We start from the raw sequence: 27,802 nt of genomic DNA, 5'->3' as shown, positions 1-27,802 counted from the left end.
TGGTGGTGCACACCTGTAGTCCCAGTGACTTTGAGAGATTCACATGGAAGGATCGTGTAAGCCCAGAACTTGGAGGTTGCAGTGAGCTGTGATCACAGCACTGCACTCCGGCTTGGGTGACAGAGAGAGAGACCCTGTCTCAAAAAATAAAATAAAAAAAAAATATAACAGAATAAAATAAGAGTGAAGAAGTGCCTTTGTTGGATTCATCTCTCTATTTCCATTGCTTTCCTTTTTAAGACGGAAATATCAATTCTGGCTCTTCAAGGACAGCTTTATTTCATCCAAAGAAGGGAATATAGGAACCGTTAAGAATGTACAAAGGGGGTGATCCCAGGGATCACAGTTTCTGGAAATCCGCTCCTAGCCCTGAGCATGCTCTCTCTGCAAGCCCCACCTGGGCAAGTTTGCCAAGAACCACTGCTCTAAATACTACCACCAGGAGCAGGCACTGACTGCATACGTTCTTGCTGCACGGGACTTACGTCACCAAAGCCCTCCTTGGAGTAACGAGGTGGGGGTCATCATCCCGTGGCTTGCTTAGGGCCCCAGAAGGCGGCTCACCTTTCTTACTGTTACCTGACGCTTTCTTGCCAGAATAATCGCAAATAATGCCCGCATCCTCGCTGTGGCGGCAGTTGTGTCTTCCGATGTCCTGCTTGATGCAGTCAGCCAAGGACCTCTCATGTCCTGTGCACTTCACGTTGTCCACGTGGATGGGTCCTGCTCCTTCCCCAAAGTAAGCCACGCCTCGTGCTCTGGCGGGGCCCCTGCAAACAGAGCCTTCTTAGGCACACGGAGAGTCAGTCCATCACGCGTCTGAGCAAATCACAGCCTGTGCCCCCGTTCCACGTTCTCTAATTTTTGCATATTAAAATTAGCCTCTGCATGTGCTAAAAACCATTTATTTCATGACTGTCAAAAAAAAAAAAAAAACCCTAGCCTGTAATCCTAGCACTCTGGGAGGCCGAGGCAGGAGGATTGCTCAAGGTCAGGAGTTCAAGACCAACCTGAGCAAGAGTGAGACCAAGACCCCGTCTCTACTAAAAAAATAGAAAGAAATGATCTGGACAGCTAAAAATATGCAGAAAAAATTAGCCGGGCATGGTGGCATATGCCTGTCGTCCCAGCTACTCGGGAGGCTGAGGCAGGAGGATCACTTGAGCCCAGGAATCTGAGGTTGCTGTGAGCTAGGCTGATGCCACGGCACTGTACCCAGGGTGAGAAAGTGAGACTGTCTGAAAAAAAAAATTTTTAACTAAAAATAAGTAAATAATTTAACTTTAAAAAAAGAAAAAAATAGAAATGTTTAGTGATGGAAGATTCCTGTGCCCAAAAAGATGCTTCTAAAGTTTCTCTTAGAATTAAATCTTTTTTGTGTAAAACTCATTTAATGATATTAAATAATAATAAATGGTCATTGGATCAAATTTGCATTTGCATTGTATCAAATATTGTATCTTACGTGACATAAGGTTTCTCATGATAGAAAAATTTGCATAGACTCTACCTGTTACTTTGTTATAATTCTGAATCAAATCAACATGCTGCCAGTATTTTCAGCTGAATAATATAAACGAATTTTAGATAAGAAGTAACTCATTAGAACAAGCACAAAAAAGTCAGAAATGGGCACCAGTAACCACCACAAACAACGAAGCTTTCCTTACTTAAAGCCAAGCTGCCGACAGACCACAGCTGCGTCCTTGTCACTCCATCCATCGTCGCAGATGGTTCCCCACTGGCCATGGATAAAAACCTCCATGCATCCCTCCTTCTTGTTTTCTCCATACACCAGTCGGAGAGGAAAACCTAGGCCGCCATTCGAGAGCATTAGAACTGCTGAAACAAGCATGAAGCATGAGAGACTCAAACTCCTGGGCTCAAGCGATCCTCCTGCCTCAGCCTCCCGAGTAGCTGGGACTACCGGCATGCGCCACCATGCCCGGCTAATTTTTTTCCATATATATTTTTAGCTGTCCAGATCATTTCTTTCTATTTTTAGTAGAGATGGGGTCTCGCTCTTGCTCAGGCTGGTCTCGAACTCCTGAGCTCAAGCGATCCTCCCACCTCGGCCTCCCAGAGTGCTAGGATTACAGGTGTGAGCCACTGTGCCTGGCCTTTACAAAATCTTAATATAAAATATTTGGGAAAGCTAAACAATCTCTGGGTATACAGTATCTTTAATTATATATCTCAAATTGATTTCTAGCAGTTTTCTTTAATTTTTCCTGTAACATTGATATAATACACTATTTTTGGAAAATAATACTATCTCTTAGAAAAAAGACAAAATATAGCATAACTACAAATTAAAAGTCTAATTTTATACTGTAAAACTGAGTGAGAGGCAACCTCACTGGGAAAGAAATCTTTGCTAGGGCTTAACACTCTGAAGTTTAGAATCTGTGTCACGTTAAAGTGAGAAGTCCGGCCGGGCGCAGTGGCTCACACCTGTAATCCTAGCACTCTGGGAGGCCGAGGCGGGTGGATCGCTCAAGGTCAGGAGTTCAAGACCAGCCTGAGCAAGAGCGAGACCCCGTCTCTACTAAAACAATAGAAATAAATTATCTGGACAACTAAAAATATATATAGAAAAAATTAGCCAGGCATGGTGACACATGCCTGTAGTCCCAGCTACTCGGGAGGCTGAGGCAGGAGGATCGCTTGAGCCCAGGAGTTTGAGGCTGCTGTAAGCTAGGCTGACGCCACAGCACTCACTCTAGCCCAGGCAACAGAGTGAGACTCTGTCTTAAAAATAAATAAATAAATAAAAATAAAAAATAAATAAAGTGAGAAGTCCACGTATTTACCCCCCAGAAATTGCCTCTCACTCACACAGGCGCTAACTGTATTCTTACCAGAACTACTTTTACTGGCTTAGAATTTTACTTTTGAGTATTCCACCTACTGCAGACGGAAAAGAGTGTGCTAAATGGGCTAAAGCTAATTTTGAGAAGAGTTGCATTCACATTTAAAGTTCAAGTGCAGAAGTAAAAGTAAGTAGTAAAAACCTCTACTGTTTCTTTTTTCTTTTTTCTTTTTTTTTTTTTGAGACAGAGTCTCACTCTGTTGCCCAGGCTAGAGTGAGTGCCGTGGCGTCAGCCTCACTCACAGCAACCTCAGACTCCTGGGCTCAAGCGATTCTCCTGCCTCAGCCTCCTGAGTAGCTGGGACTACAGGCATGCACCACCATGCCCGGATAATTTTTCTATATATAGTTTTGACTGTCTGTATAATTTCTTTCTATGTTTTAGTAGAGACGGAGTCTCGCTCTTGCTCAGGCTGGTCTCGAACTCCTGAGCTCAAACGATCCACCCACCTGGGCTGCCCAGAGTGCTAGGATTACAGGCGTGAGCCACCGCGCCCAGCCTCTACTGTTTCTTAAATGCTGTTATTTGTATCAGTAAACCACGATCTCCTTCTCTAGGCTTATCTTTTCAATATAAAGTATTTTTTAGTAAGTGGGAAAGTAACGATCTATTTGACTGAATAAATGGTCATATGATCATTTCCTCAAAGGATATTTCCTCAAAGGATATGTCCAAAGACATAATGTTCTTTGGACAAATGACTTGAGTTAATAGACACATTACTGAGATTAGAATAGAACCAAAGAGATTCATAATAGTGATCACATATTTTATTAATCATTATCACCTTCCGCTTTTTAAATTTTTAAAAAATACTTTTAGAGTTCTAGAATTAAAAAGAGTTTCAGGTGAACTGGAAAGGTCAGTTGTCCTAACCCTCCGATGTAGTTAACAACACAGGCCTGCAGAGAACTCAGATTACACGGTATTCTGTCACCAGATGTGGTGACAGAGCACATCTGAGCTGTCACCCCAAGACCCTAATACTTCCTCTCTGGGGTCGAGAGGGTCCATTTCTAGCAAACAGCTTCCTTCTCCCCAGCCACACGCAATCATTTATCACATAATCCTGGGGGGATCAAAAGAAGAATAGAGCAAGGGACAAGGAGAACAAATACAAAGAAAGAAAATTGGAACTCTAACCCGCAAGGGATAGAATAAAAACGTGTATTTCTACTTGATATAATGCTAGATTAGTGCAGTGAGTCACCACAATCTCACCGTTCAGAGTACAACGAGGAATAACCATCCACTTTGACGAACTTAAAGTATGCAATATGCTTAATGCTGTGGGAATCAACAAGTTTTGTTACTTTATAATGTGAAGATTTCAGCTTCACGGTCCCAAAACAAATGGATACAAGAAGGGGCTGGTTCAATTCTGAGGCTAAAAGGCTACCTATGACATTTTAACATCCACTCACACACACTCACACACACACACTCACACTCACACACTCACACACACACACACACACACACATGGATGCATGTGTAGGTACATAACAGAGCTACAAGAGCATTTCTGGAAAGTCTTCCAAATGCCTCCTTCTGTATTTTTCAGGGGTATTTATTCTCCCCTACTTGTCAGACATTGAGAATCTGTCAAGAATGTTTAACTGTTCTTTGCCCATAAAAGGTTCTGTATCCAGAATTATTGCAAGACTGTTAGAGGAGTTAGTGGCCTTTGATCCAACTACAAAGCTAAAAAAAAATTATAATTTGGGAGTAGCAAAGGTCCCTGATGGGTTTCTGGAATACAAGAGCATCCTAGAAAGATGGGTGGGCTATTAACTGCAAGGAATCCACTTAGAAGCCCCCTGACAATCTCGAGAGAGCAATGGCTGGCCAGGGACAACAACTGAATCCTTAGATGCAGGGCAGAGCTGGGGTGGCGGTGAGGAGATGGAATTTCTTTTTTTTTAATCCTGTCTCACATAGTTCATTAGAATTCAAAGTAAATAAAAACCAGAGCAGGGGACCAAGGAGTAGGGGGATGGATATTGCAGCTTCTTTAGTCCATACCTCGGATACATGTGATCCTAAACATTTTAGAAACTTCAGCTTCTAAGTAAAGAAACCCAATTTAGGGGTAGACATTTCATAGTTGGTGGAGAGACTCAAAAGATTGTTTTTTCTCTGCATAAAATTGACTGACAATTAGACAGTTGTGGGAAATAGACCCCCCCAAAAGCACCATTGCACATTCTGGAGCAGCAGGTGGAGGTGCAGCAGCCACTGAATTAGGGATACCGAGAGCCAGGCCAGTCCTCACCCAGAGAAAGTCTGTGTCCCTCGCTGCCAGGGTAGCAGGCGACTCCAACGTCCTTGCGATGGCCACAGTCATGCCGCCCCCAGGGCTTCCTGGAACAGTCGAGGAAACTGGTTTCCTTTCCGGAGCAGGTGACATCGTCCAGCCATATGGGACCCATGCTTTCTGGGAAGTGGTTTGCGGAGGTTTGTTTGCCGTATCTGTGACAATAAAACAAACATGGCTGGTAGACTGCTGGCTTCAAGGAACCACCACACATAAAACAACCTCATGAAGTGTCATGACTTCAGAGGGTAAGTATTTGTTCCTTTCCTACCTTGGGGACAAAGTTCTAAGAGCTATGTTTGCTCCATCACACATGTTGGTCATCTTAAAAATTTTCTATTATTTCACTGGGTAACTAATGAATAACTAAACCTCTTTCCCCATTCATTCTTGTGTTTTGTCTGCAATGTAACCCGCCCATCAAAGAGAATGCAGACAAAGAGGAAAACCCTCAAATTCCTGACCATAGAAGTCACAGTGTGGACCAGACGGTGAGAACACGGAGCTCGTGTTGGCCACCTGAGCTCACTGATTCCATCTGCTTCTCCAGACTTCTCTGCTAACTGACCTCTTCTCCGCTAGGAAAAGTGCGGATTAGTTCAGGGATGACTCAGGCACTGTTCCTAATCCGTGATGAAATTTGGATTTCGGCCCATTAATATCAGAATGACAATGTTCTTGGCTTTTCATAAGATTATAGAAACCCAACTTTTTATAAATTATATTTGCATTCCAGCTGACTTTATTTGTAACATTGCACTACCAAAAAACTAAATATGTTATAACAAATATATACGTTGCAGAATAGGAAAGATCTACAAAATAAAAATGGTAATTTAGTCTACAATCCTTTCATTCTCCCCCAATTTTGTTTTCTTTTGTCCCATAAAATCCAAACCTCCAGAAATCACTGAGTTTAAGGATATTTTAGGTATCTTTCAGTTTGAACAGTCTATGAAATCCAACTCTTACTCATAAGTTTTATGTCCATCATCTCCCTCAATTCATGTTCTTATTATTTCTGTGCTAAGAATACAAAGAGATCTTTCTCCCTGGCATGAGTTTTCTTAATTTCTTTCTATACAAGCATTTATTAAAGAACATTTTACTAAATTAAAACAATGAAACATTTAATAGACCGTTCTAAGGCTTTTTTTCCTATTTGCTAATTAGGCCTTAACTAGAAAAGTAATTCACCTAAATGTCCCATTGCTATCATTTTTCACCATTCTTACATGAAATGCCCCAATCTGATTATCATCTGTCCTTATCAACCATATAACATACAACAGGAAGTCATTTTACTTTGGGATTGCATTTGTACAAAGAAACCTAAAAAGTTTATCCTTTTCTCATGCCCCCAAAAATTATTTTTCAAAAATTCCTCCCTAAACTACAAGTAAATGTAGCACATGCTTTTACTACCATCCAAAACAATCACTTAAAACTTCTAACACACATTATTGAGAACATTTTTAGAATCAGTAAGTTTGTATACTACTGTGTATGCAAGAAAAACCGAATGGATTTATGAAACTAAATAAAATATGGAGAAAAAAAATCAATGTCATTCGTTTTCATTAATAAGGAAAAAATGTGGATATAAATAGTAAACAATAGGATTTATGACTCTCTAAATCTATGAAATTGGAGTATAGTTAACAGTCTAATAGAGATTTACTTAAAATGACACGTATTAAGTAATTCTCATTAATTAAATGTCAATACACTGTATTTATTTGGCTGTTACGTCATAGCCCTTTACCCAATAAGCGCTCTGCCCAAGAATATTCAAGACATGGCACAATTACATGCATTTATATCTTCCTGATAGCATTATTGTAACAGGCAAAATTAAACTAAACTAAATATTCAATAAGTTATGGTATGAACCTTCTATGGATATTGTTATTAAAAATTATGACTACATAGCAATATAATGGTAAAAAATATGGATATAAAAATTACACGTCCACTACTAGCACTGATATAAAGTCATACACACAAATTATAATAATGATGGTGTAAGAATAAAACATTATGGATTTTTTAAAATTTTCTTTCTTTTCCAAACTTTCTCTGTTTTATGTTACTTTTATAAATTTTAAAATATACATTTAAACACAGCTTTACCTAGCTTGAATGAAGGCATATTTTTAAGATGGAATGAATATTTGCAAATAGCTCTATCTGAAGCTGCAATGAAACAATGTTGCCAATTTTCTTCAAGCTTCAAACAATTCCTTCAAGCATGACACAGAGACACGAAAAACAAGAAAGAATGGGCGTTCATTCAATATTTAACGGAAAGGCATCATTTGCGGTTACGGGGACAAACTTGGGTCTGCTCTGGAATGCACTGTGTGTGGCAGGGGATGAACGTCCCCAGGGTGACACTTGGCTTTTACGTGAGTGAGGGCAAAGGCGAGTTCTAGAGGGCGTCTCATAACAAGAGGGCTGTTTTTCTCAAATAAAAGTGAGAATCACCATCACATTCTGAGAAAGGGAATAATGAAACACGAAAGCATTTGACACCGGACGTCTCTGCAACGTTAGACACGACGATGTCGAAACTAATGACATGCAACAGTATTGGAGCGTGAGAATAAAATCGAGCAAAGTCTTGCTGGAAGAGACACAGAGAGACCTAGAAGTCACCCTGGCTTCAACCAATTGTTCAAGACGAGGGGTGGTGGCGGGAAAGGTGAATGAGACAAACAGCAAGACATGATCACCCATCACCTTACAAACTGTCATGGCTTTTATTGTTGTGCTTCCCTAGATAGGCAGAGAGATGATAGTGAATATGCATTTGTAGTATTATAGAAATTCCAGGCCGGGCGCGGTGGCTCACGCCTGCAATCCTAGCACTCTGGGAGGCCCAGGCGGGAGGATCGCTCGAGGTCAGGACTTTGATACCAGCCTGAGCAAGAGTGAGACCCCGTCTCTACTAAAAATAGAAAGAAATTATCTGGACAGCTAAAAATATATATAGAAAAAATTAGCCGGGCATGGTGGCGCATGCCTGTAGTCCCAGCTACTCTGGAGGCTGAGGCAGGAGGATCGACTGAGCCCAGGAGTTTGAGGTTGCTGTGAGCGAGTCTGACGCCATGGCACTCACTCTAGCCAGGGTGACAGAGTGAGACTCTGTCTCAAAAAAATATAAATAAATAAATAAATAAAATAAAAAAAAGAAAGAAATTCCAATAGAGATTACACAATAATATTTTTAAAGACAGAATCTGGCATTCAGCTGCCTCATCCCAGTGAGCCTTACTTAAATCCCAGCTGCCGACAAACCACATATGTGTTCAGCACCGTCCAGCCGTCGTCAGAGACAGAGCCCCACTGTCCCTGGTGATACACCTCCAAGCGGCCCTCGTGGCTGCCTTTGCCCCCTGCGAGTCTGATGGCCCCATCTGTGATGAGAAGGAGACACAGAGACTAAGCAAATCAATGCTCAAAAACAGGCAAAACAATGCTGTCATTTCATGAGAACTATCAGCAGCTCCAGGCCTCTTGTTAAACTTGTATCACATCTGTGCTCGGTGACCTGGGGTTACTGTATCGATGCTGAAGTGTGACAGTGTCCCTTTCTATGTGTACTCCTGTCCTCTGAGTAGAAAAATATATCCTGATATAATTCCGAAGTATCTATTTAAATTTTTCTGGACTAAGTAATATTTGTGACGTTTCCTATAACATTAGTCTTTGAAATCTAAGCAGCATGGGCCATTTAAATGTAAAAAGTAAGAACACATATTAACTTGGAGATGGTTCAAAATTTCAACTGCAAATAAAAAATATTAAAATAAGACGACAGAAGAAACTATTCTGGATAAAGGACAGTCTGTCGGGTCAATGCATTTATTATTCCTTAGGCGTCCATGAGTCATAAACACTGGAACGCACATCTTGCCTTTGTTCTTTTATTGATGACACAGATCTGAATTGGAATCTTATTAACTGAATAATTAAAAGAACTTCGAAGCAGATACACAGGACAATAAATTTAAATTTTAAAAATGTAGATTTAAAAGCGATTTTCCATCCCAAATAATCCAAATAGTCCTCCTATCAAACATATATATAATCTTGGGTAAAAGTCAGACTTCTCATGAATCTCTGGGATCATTTAAAGCAAATAAAGGTCTCTTAGCAACAGAACCATTTACGAACATAACACTGCACTGTCTGCAAGGCACGCGACGAGTATTACCTCATCGGACCATCACAGCAACGCTACAAGGCTATCTTCATTTGAAAGAGGGGGAAATTGTGACTCAAGAAGATCATGTGCTCTGGTTTAAAATCTGGCATAAATTATCTATTTTTATTGACTACCAATGTGTTAATCTGCTAATAAAAACAAAGGCATGTAGAGAATTGTCAATAAAAATATAAATTTAGTATTTTGTAGGCTCCAAGAAGTTATTTTTTTAATTTTTATTAAAGAAAGATTTAAACAAAAAAATTTTATTCAAGTTCTTTTTGCCATAAAAACAATGGATTTGTGATAACTCAACTTCTCTCGACTGTTCATTTCCTTCTTCTCACCCCCAACATGTAATCACACACACACACACACACACACACACACACCAGTCTGCACTCAGACACGCCCTTCTCCTACCCCCTGACATGTTTCCACAGTTGTGCTACAATCTGGAATAGTCTAAAAACTGAGCAAAGCTAATTGGTTTCTTTAATAGTGTGCTTTCATCAGCAATCGCATCACTACGGTTTTACCAGCTTTAAACACCTTCTGAGAGTCAAGCCAAGGTAACAGCCGAATGGACTAAAGACGTAATCTTTACATCTACTGCCTGAAATTTATCACTGCACACTGATTTCATTACTGAACCCTACATTGCAACAAAGTCTCGTGTCCTGATCAAGTTTTACAGGACTGTAGAGCCTTAAATTGCACAATTCAGAAATATCTGTGAATAAGGAGATAGTATTTTGATATACGATTTGTGTTCATTTTTTTTTTTTTTAGTTTGATTTGGGGGATTGATGTGTGTGCCCACGTGGTGATACCATCTAAACTGAGGGTGAGGGGCGCCGGGGCAAGCCCCAGCGGTGCCGGGGCAGGGGTCCGCGCACGAATGGGGCCAAGTCCTTGCCTGTGACGGGGGTGCAGGATACTCCCGCGTCCTCTCCGTGGGCACAGTCGTGCTGCCCCCAGGAGCTCCTCGCACACTGCTCGACGGAGAGCTCGTTCCCCGTGCAGCGCACTTCGTCCAGCACCACGGGGCCGGAACCTTCGCCAAAATACACCCCACTCCACGCTTTGGCGATGCCACTGTGGGAACACAGGATTCCGGATTAGACATCGGAAGTTGGTCTGGCGCATTTCTGTGGCCCCTGGTAAAAGCACAGTTATTAATCCTACTTGCCAACTCACTTCAAAGCTCATGCACGACTTTCTGTGTCTCTTTTTTGTTTGTTTGGTGTTCTTCTTCTCATTTTCAGCCCTTACACACGTTTCAGAGATCATTAGGGATGCCCCAATGTGTACCCTCCTTTTCTCCATTAATAATGGAACCTTGGCCGGGCACGGTGGCTCATGCCTAGCACTCTGGGAGGCCGAGGCGGGAGGATCGCTCGAGGTCGGGAGTTTGAGATCAGCCTGAGCAAGAGCGAGACCCCGTCTCTACTAAAAATAGAAAGAAATTATATGGACAGCTAAAAATATATATAGAAAAAATTAGCTGGGCATGGTGGCACATGCCTGTAGTCCCAGCTACTCAGGAGGCTGAGGCAGGAGGATTGCTTGAGCCCAGGAGTTTGAGGTTGCTGTGAGCTAGGCTGATGCCACGGCACTCACTCTAGCCCGGGCAACAAAGCGAGACTCTGTCTCAAAAAAAAAAAAAAGGAACCTCAGATTTTCAGGAGGACAATGGCTATCTGGAATAAAGACCATTTCTCCCAGCCTCCCTCCCCTCCTTCTTTTTTTTCTTCAATGTATTTTTTGTTGTAAATTGTCAAGATAGTTGTAATGTTATGGGAAAAGGGCAGCTAAAATAAGGGGAAGAGATATAGGATCAGTGAAAAAACAAACTAAAAATATAGATGCTGTAGTCTAAAAATGACAAGGCTGACAAGGGCTGAAAATGCAATTTCTGCAGTCATTCATCATTTTGACAGGCGGTTACCATCACTGGAATCTGAGGTTCTAGTGGTGTCACTTCCAACTGTGGAAGAAGTAAATTTAATACGGATAAACTTGAGTGAAGAGACGTTTTTGTTAGAAATAGAGGTGGCTGCAACAGAACTGAAAATCACAGCGACTTAAACAAGTTTAGACCAGAGGTAGCTGCCGGCTCGAGGCCAGTAATTAGGGCCCCAAGCTCGTTCTCGCTTGCTCTACTGTCATCCTTAGGGTGGCACCTTCTGGCCCAATGTAGCTCCTCAAGCTCCAGCCACCCCCTCTGCCCTGCAGTCAGCGAGGAGGCGGCAGTGGGACAAGGACAGGACACTTCCTACAGTGATACGTGACACTCCTACCTAAACATCACTGGCCCAAACTCAGTCATCTAACATGGGTGCAAAGTTTGATTTGGGGATGATGAAAAATTCTGGAGAGGGACAGTGGTAATAGTTGTACAGCAATGTGAATATACCTAATGTACTATAAACTTAAAAATTGTCACAACGGTAAATTTTGTGTTACATATATTTTACCTCAAACTCCTGGGCTCAAGCGATCCTCCTGCCTCGGCACCACCCCAGTAGCTGGGACTACAGGCCAGCACCACCACACCCACAGCTAATTATTTTCTATTTTTAGCAGAGATAGTGTCTGTTGCTCAGGCTGGTCTCGAACTCCTGACCTCAAGCGATCCTCCTGCCTCAGCCTCCCGAGTAGCTGGGACTACAGGCATGTGACACCATGCCCGGCTGATTTTTTTCTATATATTTTTAGTTGTCCAGACCATTTCTTTCTATTTTTGGTAGAGACGGGGTCTTGCTCTTGCTCAGGCTGGTCTCGAACTCCTGACCTCAAGTGATCCTCCTGCCTCGGCCTCCCAGAGTGCTGGGATTACAGCGTGAGCCACGGCGCCCGGCCAGACTCTGAGGTTTAAATCTGGGCTACTCTGGGGAACTGACTGAAACCTCCCAGGCGTGGACGCCACAGCTGGACACAGGGATGATCAGGGCTGACCTGCAGGGCGGTAGGAACTAAGCTGACATGATGCACGAGCTCAGTGAACACCGGTTCCTGTTCCTCTCCCGGCACCGCCAAGCAGCTCCCCCTCTGCCCTGGCCCCCAACAGCTGATGAACAACACATCCTTCACAGGATGCAATTTACCTAAATACTGCCTGGTATTTAGTTTAAACAGACACCAGAGTTTTTACCTTCCCTGCTCCCCAAAAGGCAGAGCTGGGGAGTGGGGAGGGAGGAAGAATCAGTCAGCATCTTAACCTTTTCTGGTTTTAGTGCTGCAAATCTGTTTTATTTATTTATTCATTTTAACGTAATTTTAGGAAGAATATTTATGGAGGTAATTTGTAGCCTATAAAACACTGGACGAACATACACGTTATTTTTATTACAGATTATAAGGTGATGGCCCAAAAGTTAAGCTGAGACTTGCATTACTCAACTTCAGATTCTCAGTGAACACATACATAATCAGAGGCAAACCTTTGCAAGTATTTTAATGCCTGCAAAGTATTTTACCAAAAAAAAAAAAAACAAAACCACAAGGTTGTAGTGGCCAAAACAAAACTTTTTGTGCAAAGAAATTATTCATTTTCCTATTAACAGTGTCACTCTGCCTCCCACTAACTGTGACTTCGGGGCCACTGGGTGACCTCAGGGGGCCGAACTTCCTTACCTATCAAACAAGGTCTCTTTCCTGCTCAAGAATTCCATATACCACGCTATCTTTATTGTAAAGTTTATAAAATACTTTTTTAATTTTCATGAACAGTAAAATACATGAGCAAAAAAAATTTTTTTAAAGAGCAATTTATACCAGAAAAAAATTTATTCTAACTACTCAATAATATGGTTGTACATGATCATTTTATGGCCAAAAAAAAAAAAACCTCAGGGGAAAGAAATGTCCAAAATTTTAAAATTCCTGTGTAAATTATGGCACGTCCACACAATAAAATATGATGTCACAGGACTCAGCCATGCTTTTAAGTGTTTTGAAAGACACGGGGAAATGCTTTTAATGTTAAGCAAACAGAAAGGAATTCTAATTAAAATGTGTGCACCTGAAACTTCACTGGGTATATATGTAGTCTCAAGTTATCTAATTTTCTAACATCTGGCTGCCTCCTTTCCTGCACCTTACCTTTCTCCAAGTTCTGAGTTAATCCAATTTAAGTATCTTAAGTATAATAATTCGTTTTGTATCTAGGAAGCTTGCCAGCTAGCAAAATACACAGACAACATTAAAAGATGAGGGTCAACACAGACAGCATCGCACAGGGAAATTGCAAGCACTATTCCAGGGAGGCATGACGTAGCTGCCCCCTGGGAATTCAACAGAGCAAATAAGACAGAGATGAAATTTGCTTAAGAACAAAGCATACATTGAGACAAGCCACAATTACACTCTGATGTCAACCATGTGTCATTAAAAAACTATCTCATCTGAAAGTACTTAGCCTTTAAATCAATGAGCAAGACAGATTAGAGAGGAGGAAGAGTTGCAGATTACTCTTTAATGCAAACTTACGAGAGAGCTATAAAATCCAGTGCAAGAAAGGCAAACCAACAGTGTCAGCTCAGGGCATCAGAGAACTTGTGCTAAAAACAAATCTCTACAAAGCTGGGTTGCTAGTTGTTATGAGGGCTTTGTGGAGGATCTTTGCTGCCTTGTATATGCAGAGATATTTTTCCTTTTAGCTACTTTTCCAAACATGAATCCCCTCATACAAAAAGAGCAGTGAGCTAGTGCTTGAAAAAGATGTTAGCACTTTGCTTAACTCATGCGTGTGCTCAACACGAACATATGGCCTCCTTGTGACTCCATCTCTATGTTCTGTGTAACTGACTGTTGTTGTCAACATGGCTTTGGTTCGAGAACTACTTAGATAAGTGAAAAAAAGTCTCTGTCACTAAAGAAAGAACTCTGCATTACAACATGCATTTTTAGGATGACTTCAATAACTATAAATGCAACTAATATTCAGTGTCATTTAAAGTTTCTATGCATCTTTCTAAGCAACAAAAGCTTGGCTTTTCTTTTTTTTTTTTTTAGACAGAGTCTCACTCTGTTGCCCAGGCTAGAGTGAGTGCCGTGGCGTCAGCCTAGCTCACAGCAACCTCAAACTCCTGGGCTCAAGTGATCCTCCTGCCTCAGCCTCCCGAGTAGCTGAGACTACAGGCATGCACCACCATGCCCGGCTAATTTTTTCCATATATTTTAAGTTGTCCAGGTAATGTCTTTCTATTTTTAGTAGAGACAGAGTCTCGCTCTTGCTCAGGCTGGTCTCGAACTCCTGAGCTCAAACAATCCACCCACCTGGGCTGCCCAGAGTGCTAGGATTACAGGCATGAGCCACCGTGCCCAGCCAAAAGTTTGGCTTTTCGCCACAGAAACATATTAATAATAAAAATGCCTTACAGCTTAAACTTAGAATAATCCATATTGCCACTGGTAATATTAAATGTTATTACTATACTCTTAAAGGTCTTAATACTTTTAGCAAAGACATAGGTTTCCTAGTAACTCATATGAAAATCAATTAGCACACTCCATGCATAATTAATAACTCAGTAACTACACATATATACACTTGGAGTGTTTTTTAGAAGATAAAATTCATAGATACAGCTAACTAAGTAAAAGTTCTAGATAGATAGTGTTTGATGATCTCACCATCAAATGCTCAGTTTACTTTGAACATATAATAACATTTGTAAATATAACAGTACCTAATTGGACTGCCCTTGATAACCAATGTATATGGTAGACTGACTACGTGAGCTAACTGCCCTGTAGACACAAAACTCCATAAATTAGGAAGTATGTTATAGATGAGAAAACTGGGACTAAGAGGTTCTGTTGCTTAACTCCAAAAGTAGGACGCAATCTCAGGCTGTTCTCACAATCTTATGCTATGCTAACTCCAACACCAACACCTAGGAAGTTTAAGAAAATTGGTCTTGAAATTGATACCCAGTCAGAACACTTAAAAAAAATCTAGTCTCGGGAATTTAATGATTAATTAGTTTCCTGAAAAGGAACCGAGTGGCCCTACTCCCGACTAGTCCAAAGAAAATGATCACACCAGTAAACAATGCCAGTAATTATGGTCACACCTGTTGGCAGAGGATTTATCATGCTTCTTCCTGCCCCATGTATGAACTACAAATTAGTAGTTAGACCCTAGACTCAGTTACAGAGGGAAAAATGTAACTTTACAGTGAAGAATCAGAACCTGGTGCTCAATATTGGCCTCAGGTGTAGGGAAAACCAGCTATTCCATGACCACTGAGGAGATGCAAGATGAGAACATGTCACCTGTGATGATTTCTAGCCAAGTGTTTGCTTTGATCTTCAAGCCTTTGGACCTAAACTCTATTTCAAGAATTGCAAGAACCAGAGGAATAAACTGAATGCACTAGGAAGAAGAAATGATGAGAATTCCAAAGAGAGAACATTCTCTGAACAACCGGCCTGGTCTCTCCAACAAGTCAGGGCCATGGAGAAAAGAGAAAGAGGGCGCCCTGGAGCCAAAGAGACTCAGGACACAGCACCCAGACACACTGCATGTCCTGGACCAAACTCTGCTTCAGACAAACCATCTTCCAAGGACATTGCGGGGGCAGCTGTTAAAATTTGAATATGACAGAATATCAGACAATGTTAAGAATGATTACCAGTCATATTAATTATGATAATGATTTGGTTATGTAGGGCGGTGTTCTTATTTTTAAGAGATGCATACTGAAGTACTCAGAGATAAAATGTTAAAATGTCTATATTTTAAAGTATAAAGTTCAATATAAACAGAGTTTTGAAAAACAGGAGAGCCAATTATAAAAACAACTGGAAAAAATTTGAGTATCAATGGTTCAAGGTTAAAAAATCACGGCCCAGTGTCAAGGGTGATGGCTAACCGGACAAAATGATACACAAACAAGATTTAATCCCAGGCCGGGCGTGGTGGCTCACGCCTGTAATCCTAGCACTCTGGGAGGCCGAAGCAGGAGGATCGCTTGAGGTCAGGAGTTTGAGACCAGCAAGAGTGAGACCCCGTCTCTACTAAAAATAGAAAGAAATTATCTGGCCAACTAAAATATATATAGAAAAAAAATTATCCGGGCATGGTGGCACATGCCTGTAGTCCCAGCTACTCAGGAGGCTGAGGCAGGAGGATTGCTTGAGCCCAGGAGTCTGAGGTTGCTGTGAGCGAAGCTGACGCCACGGCACTCACTCTAGCCCAGGCAACAAAGTGAGACTCTGTCTCAAAAAAAAAAAAAAAAAAATCTCCGGCTTCACCTGGGCACCTGTGCTGGTTTTTCTTATTACCAGAAGGTGTATGTTTCACAAGCCTTTTAACCATCCCTTCAGGGTCTGGGCCGATCTGCGCTGCCGTGTACCTGAGCCCTCTCCGCTCGTCTCCTCGGGCAGCTCCTGCAGGCTCAGCTTCCACTCCAAGGGCACGTCGCAGGGTGTCACCGTGACCGACAGCGGGGTGTTGTCTTCTTCAACCACAAAGAAATACCTGTGGGAAAGCGAACTCCATTCAGACCACGGCAATTCTTTCTAACATTTACAATCCAGAGTTAGTGGAAAAATCATTTGGTTTTCATTTTCATAAAATTTCATTTTATTTCCATTTCATAGACACTGAAACTTCCTGCTTGGCACAAAACGTGATACGTACGGCACTAACTGTGCAAGTCTGGCAGCTCAGGGCTCCGCAGCCAGACTTCTCACCAGCAAACACAGCGTGAAATAAGCAAAAAACACTGAACCAAAAGCATTTTGACTTAAAAATCAACCCTCACCAGTGTCTGGCTGTTACTTAACATAGGCCCTGCCATTGCAAAGTAAGCCACTATCAAGGAAATTTCCAGGTTTATTGCTGTGTTTTCCATAATTTTGGTGATAAATTTGCACGTTACACTGAGGCTGCTCTGACATAGTCCCAACTATTTCGAAACACCATCTTCACAGCAACCTAGTTCTGAAATGTACGTTGATCTCTGGCAAAACAACATTGTATTCACATTTTTACATTAGTGACTTTTATTCACAGCTTTGCTATTCCGTATCTTTTTCAATAGCAATATCTAATCACCATCTGAGAAATATTTTTAAAAAGTAAAGACCACTGTGTCAGTCAGTGGAAAGATACATTTGTCTGTCACTTCTCTATCACCAGGATTTTCTGTTGAATTAATAAGTTGATGATTTTTTAAAATTTAAAAAATTCAAAATATTCTGCTCTATGCTTTCTCCTCGGACTTTGTGATCTCTCAAAAGACTTTTTAAAATGCATGAAATATTGCTTATCTATAAAAATATTAAGACTGTATATTCTTACTCCAAGTGACTTAGATAATTTCACTTAATTGTATTTCAAAGCCTATAATCTTGCAAATGAGGAAATGGTGATTTTAGTTCTAGCAAGCCCGGAGTTGCTCACTGATTCCATGGTAAAGAAAAGGAGGTTTTGCCTCCTATAGATTGAACCTCCTGGGCACCTCTTCTCTCTCTGCTCTCTCCGTATCTGAGACCACCACGCTCTCCAAACTGACCACCACAGCCATCCACGCCTGCAGTCTCCCCTGCTGGCAGTCTCTCACCTTCCCAAACTCCAACTCCTGGCATGCACCATGGGCCTGTGCTCGGAGCATCCCTCATTCACCTGTGCTCTCTTCCTGGGTGAACTCACCAGGCTCGTGGCCTTAACCTCTGGTACGTTAATCACCCCCAAATTTAAAACCTCAGCCTGAACTCTTGCCTAAAAATTCCAGTTACAACTATCTTCTTGCCATCTTCACTTAGATGTTAAGGCAATTTCACACTGAAGATATCTAACCCAAATTTCAGATTATTTCCCCCAAATTGGCTTCTCTTGCAGTCTGTCCCTTCTCAGCAAATGACCATGCCACCCTTGCAGTCATGTAGGACAAACAGGGTCACTGTCAACTTTCTCTTCTGCTAACACACTATGAACGAGCAGACACCTTTGGCTGCACTTTGAAAATATACCCAGAATCTGGCTCTTTGTCCTGCTCCACCTGGTACCACCTGATATGAGCCACCACCTCTTGCCTGGGCACTGCAGCAGCCTTCTGACTGAGCTTCCTGCTTCCACCTGGACCCCTCAGTTTATTCCCCCCTCCAGGCAGGCGGAGGGGTCCCAGTGAACCTAAGGCAAACACACCACACCCCCTTGCTCAAAACCCTCCAAGAGCTTCCTGTTTCCTGTGGGATAAGAACTTGCAATGTCTTACAAGCAAATATCTAAACCCTTCTCCTCCCCCCTCCACTCAGCGCCTTGCTCGCTTTGGAACACGCAGACTCCTGCCCCCACCTCTCACCTGAGATCCTCCTCCTCCAGGTAGGGACCCTGCCCGCTCATCCCCTCCCCAGCTCTCTCCTCCAGCTCCACCCTGTACAGAACCACCCTGACCCCTGGTGTAAAGTATGGTACACTTCCAGCCCACAAAGCTCCCTTTCACTCCATTTTTCGTCAAACCACTTACCACTACCTGACATGCTATATATTACTTTTTTTTTTTTCCATCTTCCCCAACTAGAATGACAGCTATAAGAGAGCAGGGCAATCCCAATACACATCTGTTGAATGAATTAATGAACAGCTGTTTCCTACACATCTACTTTCACTATCTCTAAATGATTCTTCACACTGCAGCTAGAGTAATCTCCTAAAAAAAAAAGTGTAATTTTTAAGACAACTTTTAGAACCGAAACTTACTTAACTTTTCAGGGAGTGGAAAACTAAAGGAGATAAACGATTTGATTGAGTGATATGATTATATAATATGGAATGCTGTGTTTAAAGAACACTGCAAAACAAGCAGTACACATGTACATTTGGGAAATGAAAGTAACTTCCAAAGAAAAATTTTGATTTGATCTGACATACTCAAAAATTTCAAGGGACAAAATAATATGAAAAGCAAAATGTACTCAGTGAGAACTCAGTTAACAGTAAAGGTTAACTTGAAGTGCTAGGACTGCTTTGTGTACCCTTTCCTGTTTGCGCAGACTTGAGTCTTAGCAAGGACTAGGACAGCAAGTTCCTTCTACGTGATCATCCTTTCATTTTGTGCCTCCCTCTCATGAATGTCCTTTAAAGACTCATGACAAGTCAGCTCCTGGTCCATTGCATTCATTCACATAAATGATTTCACCCGGGCAGTGCTGAAGTGATACCTAAACAGTAGTTCACTTCAGTCAAAATAGGAAAACTCACCTCCGAGCATCGTCCAGACTGACCAGACGGTGATATCCTTGGGCCAGAAGTGGAAGGGATTCCAAGCGTCACCTTCCCTTACTCTTGATCAAAATAGAAAGATGACCCGATGGTGGGGGATACCTCAATCTTTGGAGAATGGCTTATTGACTGTGTGAGACAGTTTAGTCCTTTGGAATGCCAATGTGCCCCAGGTTAAAAGGAGAAATTGGGTTTGAAATATAATTATCCAAAGAGCAACCATGTGTTCTGCAAGTGTAGAGAGGGGTTTGAGCACTGCAAAATAAGTAACTTTATTTAATTAGTTTGTAAGACATATTTTATTTATATGAGGTAAATAATTTATATGAGGTATATAATTTTTAGAGTTCAAAATATTCAGAAACATATGCGAGCCCAATTTGTTGATGTTGGCATAAAGGTAAATGAACAATGCCAGCTTTTTATCACTGGTTTGATTCCCTCGGGATCTGATCAGATTTGTCAAAGAAATATCATCCATATAAAACTTAATGCAAACCCTTGAAGAATCATCTATTCAATTAATTTCATCTTAGTCCTACAGGGGCCTTCTTAGAAATTTCCTACTATCCTGAAAATAAGAAAATAATCATTCTAAAATGCAAGAAATGCAAGGATTGCCCCCTCTTCCCAAAAGGAGATCACAATCAGCAAGAACCAAACAGCTCCATTTAATGAATAGAAGTTGCATTGCCATTTTTTTTTTTACTTAGAGAAAATAAGTAATGCCATTCATAGGTTGATTTTCAAATTCCCTAAACTAAGTCTAAAAGGTTACTTTCTTTTTTGGAGGCATCCTTTATGAGATTTTTGATAAAGAAAGCACTGCAGGGAGAATACCTTTTAAGCGTATCTCTAAAGAGATAACTGCTGATTTCAGCCCCGTCTGGAATGACTGACGAATCATGGAAAAACGCCTTGTCCCGGATCTGCATCTGGAACAGCTCCTCATCTCGCGTGGGCAACTTCTGGGTCCCGCAGCCGACGGGCAGGAGGAGCCACAGCAGACAGCAGCGGAGCAGCGCCATCCTGGGCAGCAGAAGCGATCGCTTGGGTTAGTTCTGCAAGCAAAACTCACTAAAGCGTTCACATTATGTGAGCTTTGATGGAAACTTAGGGACGTATCACATATTTTGAATACATGCACATGATCTTGAAGGCAACTCTCCTATTCTTTTTCTTCAAACTGTTTTACGAAGTTGAGAATGAATTCGCCAGAATTTCAGACATTACAGAGATGCTGAAATGAAAGGATTCTTGGTGCCTTAACTTCCCTGGGTATTCAGAGAAAACCCTCACTTCACTGAGGCGGAAGCCTATACGGACAGTAATGGATAATGTTACATCGATGTGTCAAAGCTTACGCTGAAATGGTCACTTAGGGCGAGTTCTCTCGGCTGTTATAAAAGCCCTGGCGGTGGCTGGCAGGCACCACTGCTCAGCAGTCACCTGACACCTGAGCCACTGCCTTCAGCGTGAGTCACAGAGACCCCCTGAGAGCCACAAAATTATCCCTGTACAGTCGTTTTTATTCTCCCTTAAAACTGGACTAAGGATTATACATGTATAGATTATGCTTATTCCAAGATCAAATTTCATGTATCAGAGATTTTTAGAGATTATAAAGTTCAGCTCCCTCACAGGTTAAGCAATTCATCCAAAATCACAAGGTGAGTTGCTTGCTGATGTCCGGATGTCACAGAGTCCCAGACTCTTCAACACAACACTGACATACACACACCTACAACACGAGAACGCGAGCTTGGCTCCCACTTGCAGATCAAGTCAGATCTTTGGAAAGTCATATATTTAGACCCTTTGTCTTAACCTCTAGCAGAGCATTTTCACTGAGCTGCATTTTGGCATTTGCCACTGACTTTCATCACAACCTTGTAAGTGATTACGGATGACCCTACTGCACATGGCCGTAGGGACGTCGTCAGAAGCTGGCTTCCACGTGTCTCAGTGCTAACAACACTGAGGTGCACAGGCGCTTGGCACGGCAGGTGCCAGGGAAAGGCTGTGCCTTCCGGATCATTCGGTACAAGTTCTCCTCACAGGAAGAGCCATGTAAGGAATTGTGTTCCCTTACCTTTTTCACTCTACCTACATCAGGGATTTCAAGCATTACAGAAATATAGTGTTTTCACATTTAAGTACCTTAAATAGTGGGAAAGCCAAATGCAAACATCTGTGATTATTCAAGATGAGGTGAATGCTTGTTTTATTTTTAAACAGACAGCATTACAGATACGAATAATTAAAAATCTCTACTTAAAACATCATTGGACTTTAATTTCACCTTTCTTTGAGTGTTATCAAAAATAGATCGGCACAACTAAAAATATGTTTGAAAGAAAAAAACTGTTTCTTTTTTATAATGAGGATGTGAGAAGTAGTTCTTGCACCATGAGCTTGCTCAGAAAGTACTTAACTTCTTTTTTCCGAATGTTTTGTCTGCCCCGTGTCCTGCAGCTTTCTACACAAAATACCTGCAGTGATTTAGCTGCCGGGCGCGAAGCACAACGCTCCTCTCCCTGCCTTCCTCCCGTTAGTCCTCACAGCGACCCTGTGAAGTGGGCACCGCCACTGTGTAAGAACAAACCTTCGCCATGCAGGCAGAGAGAGGACACAAATCCAGGTGGATCTGACCGAAGAGCCAAAACGTGCCTCCTTTTTAACATCTCTCAAGACAGCCCAACGATTTTTTACAGAGGTTTTTATTTGCCACTGTTATTTCTTAATTGTATTACAACGGAAAGAAAATTCAACTGAGAGCTAAGAAACTTGACGCGTAGTTTCAGTTCCTCACTAGATGTAGGATCTGTTCACTTACCCACCCCAGGCCCCAGTCTGTACGGGTGTGGATAGGTGATCTCTAACGAGAAACGATTCTGTGACTGAGTATCAGACTCTTCCCAACCAGCCGCAGTTTAGGAACCAGACCAGGCTGCCGAGGTTTCCTGAGATAATCTGTCCCTCAAACCCCAGATGACTGTCAAGGAGAAACCCACGGGGCGCTGGGGCTGTGAGTGGGAGCTCAGGCGAGTCACTAAGAGACAAAGGTCATGTCTACGAAAGACGACTGCAGGGACCAAAATCAAGGCCAAACAGGGACATGATCTGCTGAACCCACAGGACCTCCAATCACTACCCCCGGCCCCGACTCCTGCTCCCCCTTTGCCTGGAGTTAAGAGAAATGGAAAATCTGAGTAGCATTCGATAGGCTGCCTGTGTTCAGAAATACTTACGATTCTAGCAAAATAAAACACATTCAGGTCACTTCTCTTTGTAGTACCATTCCTAATACTGGCCTCCTGAGAGCAGAAGAGGCCAGACAATGAAAAAAAGTCTCTTTAGACACAGGTAGGATGTGGCTTTGCATCCTTGTTGGGAACGCAGAGCAAACGTGCCGGGGGAGTATGCGAGTGTGTGGTGCCAGGCACCTCCGCCCGGAGCCACCACTCGAGGGCAGGTCACCTCCCCAGGCCCGTGCTTGCCCACAGAGCTGCCAGCTGTGCCTGTGCCTGTGCCGCTCAGCAGGACGGGCGGCCAGTGTCTCGGGCTGCCTGGGACACGCAGGCCAGCCCAGAGTCAGAGACATCGCTAGGCACGGTCCATCGGAATTTTTCCAGCATTCTCAGCTAATTATAAAAGATGAATTTTGATATAACAACAATATTAATAAAACTTTGCTGTGTACATGCTGCAAGCCAGGCACTCTTCTAAGTGTGTTACATATAGGTATGTATAATCTGACCTAACGCTGGCAACAACCCTGTGATGTGGGGGCTACATTTTTCTCATATTAAATATAATCAAACCAAGGCTTAAATACCGTATGATGTAAAAAATATAAACTATGTACTATGGGTGACTTAAAATATGGTAAATCTGATTATTCTATATTTCTCTACATCAGCTACTTAGCAATTTAATATTAGTAAACATCTCAAATTATAGGACTCTGCAGAGTAAGTGTTAGGAGATAATTCTCCAGGGGTCTCTGTGTTTGATTTTGCCTGTCTTGGGAGCAGAAGTGCTGGCTGCCTCTGTTCCACGTTATCTTTCCCAGGATGTTTGTAGAGTGAACAGCCTCGGAAGGCAGAGCCTCCAGGGCAGAGGGCAGGCCTGACTGCTACCCATGAAAACCAGATCTGGGTTCCCTGAATTCAGAACTTCTCTCCTGCAGCAAACCCCCCTGCGTGGGCTGGTGCCCTCTGGCCTGTCTGCATCATCCTACGGGCGCTGGGCAGGGGGTGGGGGCTCAGGGAGCCAGTGCAGCGAATGATGGCGCTGCGCCCACCGCTACAGCTCCCAGTAGTAAGGCTCAGAGTCGCGTTCGTTCTTCCAGCATCCATGAAACTATGGCAGGCATTTACTAGCTTGCAAGTGGAATAAAATCTCAAACTCTTCACAGTTCTTGACACTAAGCTTTTCCTTTCATATTTTACTGGTTGGCCTACTTTATTGGCTCAGGTAGACATTTTCATTTAAACTACCACCAATAGAGAACAGACTCAATTTGATCTTTTGTTTCATCAAAAGATCGTATTTCCCCAACTAAAATTCTGTCAGGTCCCACTTTTTGTTTCTGAAACAGTTTTAACCATCTTAATTGCCACACCAATTATGGACAAAACAGGTATTTTTCAGAAAAGTGTTTAAAATTAGCATGGCCCCCAAATGCAAGAATTTATATTGTCACTTTATGGTTTTCAAGATGTTCTCTATTAATAATAACATTCAACTACTATTGGGGAAAAACTTGGATATTAGGAAGCATTAATCATCTGTTCAATTTGATGAGGTTACAGGCAGAATTTTTTTAACACGATGTATTTAAAATACGCAATGAATATAGTTGATCAAAAAACTACTATGCAGATACATTGTGCATATTTTTACAACTTATATTCACTGATCAAAAATTGAACCTTTACATAAACATTGTTTATACCGTAGTTTTAAGATTTTATAGATTTTTTTCCCTTACCATGAAATATTCTCTCTCAGACATTTAGTTTAAGAATTACTCACTTTAAATAAACATCTGAAAATTCATTGTTAAACATAAGTCTTAGTTAAGTCAGTTTATAAGAACAGACTTCTCTCTAAGATTACAAAAGTGCCCTCTAATGGCATAACTTTTCCTCTCATTTCTTTTTGCTATTTCCAGGTATCCAGAGCATATTTAGATTTAATGTTCAGATTAAATAACACTAATCCAAATTTCACCTTCAGCACTACTTCTTTTTTCATGGCCATCTGGTGGGTAGTGCAGGAAATGTGTCTGTACAGCAAGAAATCTTACATCTTTGCAGTATTGAGGCTCTAGTTCAAACACTAGTAGCAAGTTGCTAGGGTAATTCCAAATATATTTACTATGCAGATCAATCAATTTGGTTGCACAATTATTCACAACCCAGAAAAACTAGGTGGTGTTATCCTATTACTGAGGAGATTAACTTTGTTTCGATTGAAATGTTCTGATGAATCAAGCACATGGACACTAAACTGAAACTCGGACATTGTTCATGTTGCCAAAAGCCTTCTTCATATTTATGCCCTCAGATCCTGCCAAAACTGAAATGAGAAAAGAAAAATGACCTAATGATTTGATACACCTCAATCTTTGCAAAATAGATTATGGTGACATGAGATAGTTTTATTCTTTGGAATGTCCATGTGTCCTAGATTAAATGGAAAAATTATTTCTGAAATATAATTAGAGATTATTAGTGTGTTCTCTACTTACAAAGGTAGAGATGGGTTTGGGTACTGCAAAGTAAATAAATATAATTAGTTTAGACAGTATATGTATATAGACATACATATTTTTTCGGTCAAAATATTTAGAAACACTATGAATCTAATTAGTTAATGCTGGAGTAAAGGTAAATGAGTAGTAGTCCCCAAAGAAGAGTCATTTCAGTATAAAAACAGAATGTGTGCTGCCCCTTCTCTGGTAAGCAGATAAACACTACAGCTTAAGATGCATATGTGGAGAACGGTTTTCTTTTCAATATTTGAGGACTTTGATGATGGGAGCTGCTTCTCCCCCTCAAATCCTTCGGTTTTAAAAGAAACGCCAGTGAATAGATATAAAGCATCTGCGTTGTTCTGCAAGGAGTAGGGAGTCGAGCAAATGATGGATAACTAAAAATGTAGAAATAATTCAAAGACATAATGTTCAGCATCAGTTTCAACTTCTTATTCTATGGAGAAGCCTTTAGTGTAGCTAAATGGTCAAACTGACCTGGTGTAGCCTTTTCCCACAAACCTGTGGGAATGCTTGTGAATCGTAAAATCGCCAATGGTAAGCAAAACAAAAAATTAAAAGGAGCTTGAATAATTTGCCATTGTATCAATTAAATACCCAGGATGGCCACAAGAAGCACAGTGTATGTAAAAGACAATTAAACTTGCCCCAGGATACCTGCAGTGGTTGCCCCACTGTCATTTTGCAAAATTTATCTGCAATTACATACGATCAACTAGTCAATTTACCAATCTTGGTTAAACCACAGGTTCACTTAGAGAACATAAACATTTATTATTTGAAATCGTATAAATAATGATAATAAGTAAATAAGCCTGGTTAATTTTTTACTACTTAAAAATATATTAAATGGATTTAACCATGAATAACAACTGTCTTAAGAGTAAGGAAACATTTCAAACCACTAGAAAGCTTGTCTTTAATATTTATAGACTGCTGTTTAGTTATGCTAGCTCACCTGCGCAAGGGATTTGCAAATCTAGTAAATAAAAGGTTCCTTTGGGTTTTCATATAGCTGTGCAAGGCTCTCTGAATAGAAGGTATGACATACATGAAGCCATTATGACCCTTTCTCGGCACTGGAGGCTCCTCAGGACAGCAGCCAACAGTCCTGCCTACCTGTGACAACACGTCAAAGCACATTCCCTCATCCCTCCACCACCAGCCACCAAGGTCCCATAAGTCACTTGCAGAAGAAACATGAGCATATTTGTCAAAGCTCTTACAGACAGTACATATTACAAAACTTAAAATCAGATTCATCTGTATAAATACAACACAAAGTATACAATTTAAAAAAAGAACCCATAGTATCATTCAGATTCACTTAAAAACTATCCAATGTGCCTGATCATGTGTAGGCCACAAAACTGAAATAAATTCACGATGACCAAAAAGAAGGATGGGAATTCTGATTTACTTGAAGCAAATGCATCTGGAATAAATGAAATCCACTGTTTTATTACAGAGAGTGGAAAGTGCATGAGTATAATTTAGTGAGAATAATTTCAAGGAATGGTCTGCCACAGAGATTTCTGTTACTTTCTTTTCCTTTTTAAGTGCAAATATTTAGTCTTTAGAACTTCTATTTTAAACTCGAGGGCGTTTTGTTTTTGTTTGGATCTTCCATGCCACATCTGATAATAACTCTGAAGCATTTGATCTAACTGCAAAGAAAAAGAATGTAGTTTTGGTAGCAGGCGGGGTCCCCGTGTTTGCCGAAATTGAGAGTCCCTGAGCAGTGAGCAAGCAAGGGCTCTGTGCACTTTCGCCTTGGAATGCCCACCATTTGCCAGCTTGGACAAACAGAATCCCTCTAGGCAAAAATGCAGCAATAAAAAAAGCTGGATTCTCAAAAGTGGTTTTATTCTGTCGTCTTTTGCAAACAATGAAAATGTTGACTGAAGTTAGTTGGATGTTTTTAAAAATCCAAAAATTCTCTGATACAGTTAAAAAATTTGAGAGAAATATAGCATATCTGTAGTCTGATCTTTCCATATTTGAAAAGGGAGAAATAAAGTAGGGAGTAAAGGCTCCTGGCCTGCCCTAAGGAGCGGTTTCCGGCTCGCGCTAGGTGAGCCCTCATTCTGCAGGTAACTGTGGAGAGCAGTGGAAAGATACCGACTTCCGCCCAGCCCAGCGAAGGAGAGCTCACTTGACGCACAGAACCCATGTGCTAACGCTCCCTAAACGCAGGCTGTCGGCACGTGATGGCATGACTGGGAAGGGTTTTCGAGTTCATTATGTCAATAACCTGCGGATTGGGGATTTCCACATGCATTTCAACTGCAATGACTCCAGCCTTCTCCAGCACTTCCCTAAATGGCTGCCAACTTTCATTCTGGAAGGAAATTAAATTAATATAAAAAATGTGAAATTA

At 41.4% G+C, this 27,802-nt stretch overlaps 1 protein-coding gene across 1 annotated transcript in view; it reads right to left on the bottom strand.

Moving 5' to 3' along the window:
- The window catches only part of LOC123630026 (neurotrypsin-like), a 32,272-nt gene extending 11,604 nt beyond the window's left edge, over positions 1-20,668 (bottom strand). The window contains exons 1-8 of the mRNA XM_045539353.1: positions 20,481-20,668; positions 18,721-18,792; positions 16,728-16,892; positions 10,320-10,498; positions 8,468-8,609; positions 5,149-5,345; positions 1,671-1,812; positions 565-770 (exon numbers count right to left, since the gene is read on the bottom strand). Coding sequence (XP_045395309.1) covers positions 565-770; positions 1,671-1,812; positions 5,149-5,345; positions 8,468-8,609; positions 10,320-10,498; positions 16,728-16,892; positions 18,721-18,792; positions 20,481-20,668 — 1,291 coding nt within the window. The remainder of the gene's footprint in view (positions 1-564; positions 771-1,670; positions 1,813-5,148; positions 5,346-8,467; positions 8,610-10,319; positions 10,499-16,727; positions 16,893-18,720; positions 18,793-20,480) is intronic.
- Positions 20,669-27,802: the final 7,134 nt, after the last annotated feature.

Source organism: Lemur catta, unplaced genomic scaffold, assembly GCF_020740605.2.
Source record: "Lemur catta isolate mLemCat1 unplaced genomic scaffold, mLemCat1.pri scaffold_70_ctg1, whole genome shotgun sequence".
NCBI lineage: Eukaryota > Metazoa > Chordata > Mammalia > Primates > Lemuridae > Lemur > Lemur catta.
This window is presented reverse-complemented; position numbering and strand designations above follow the sequence as displayed.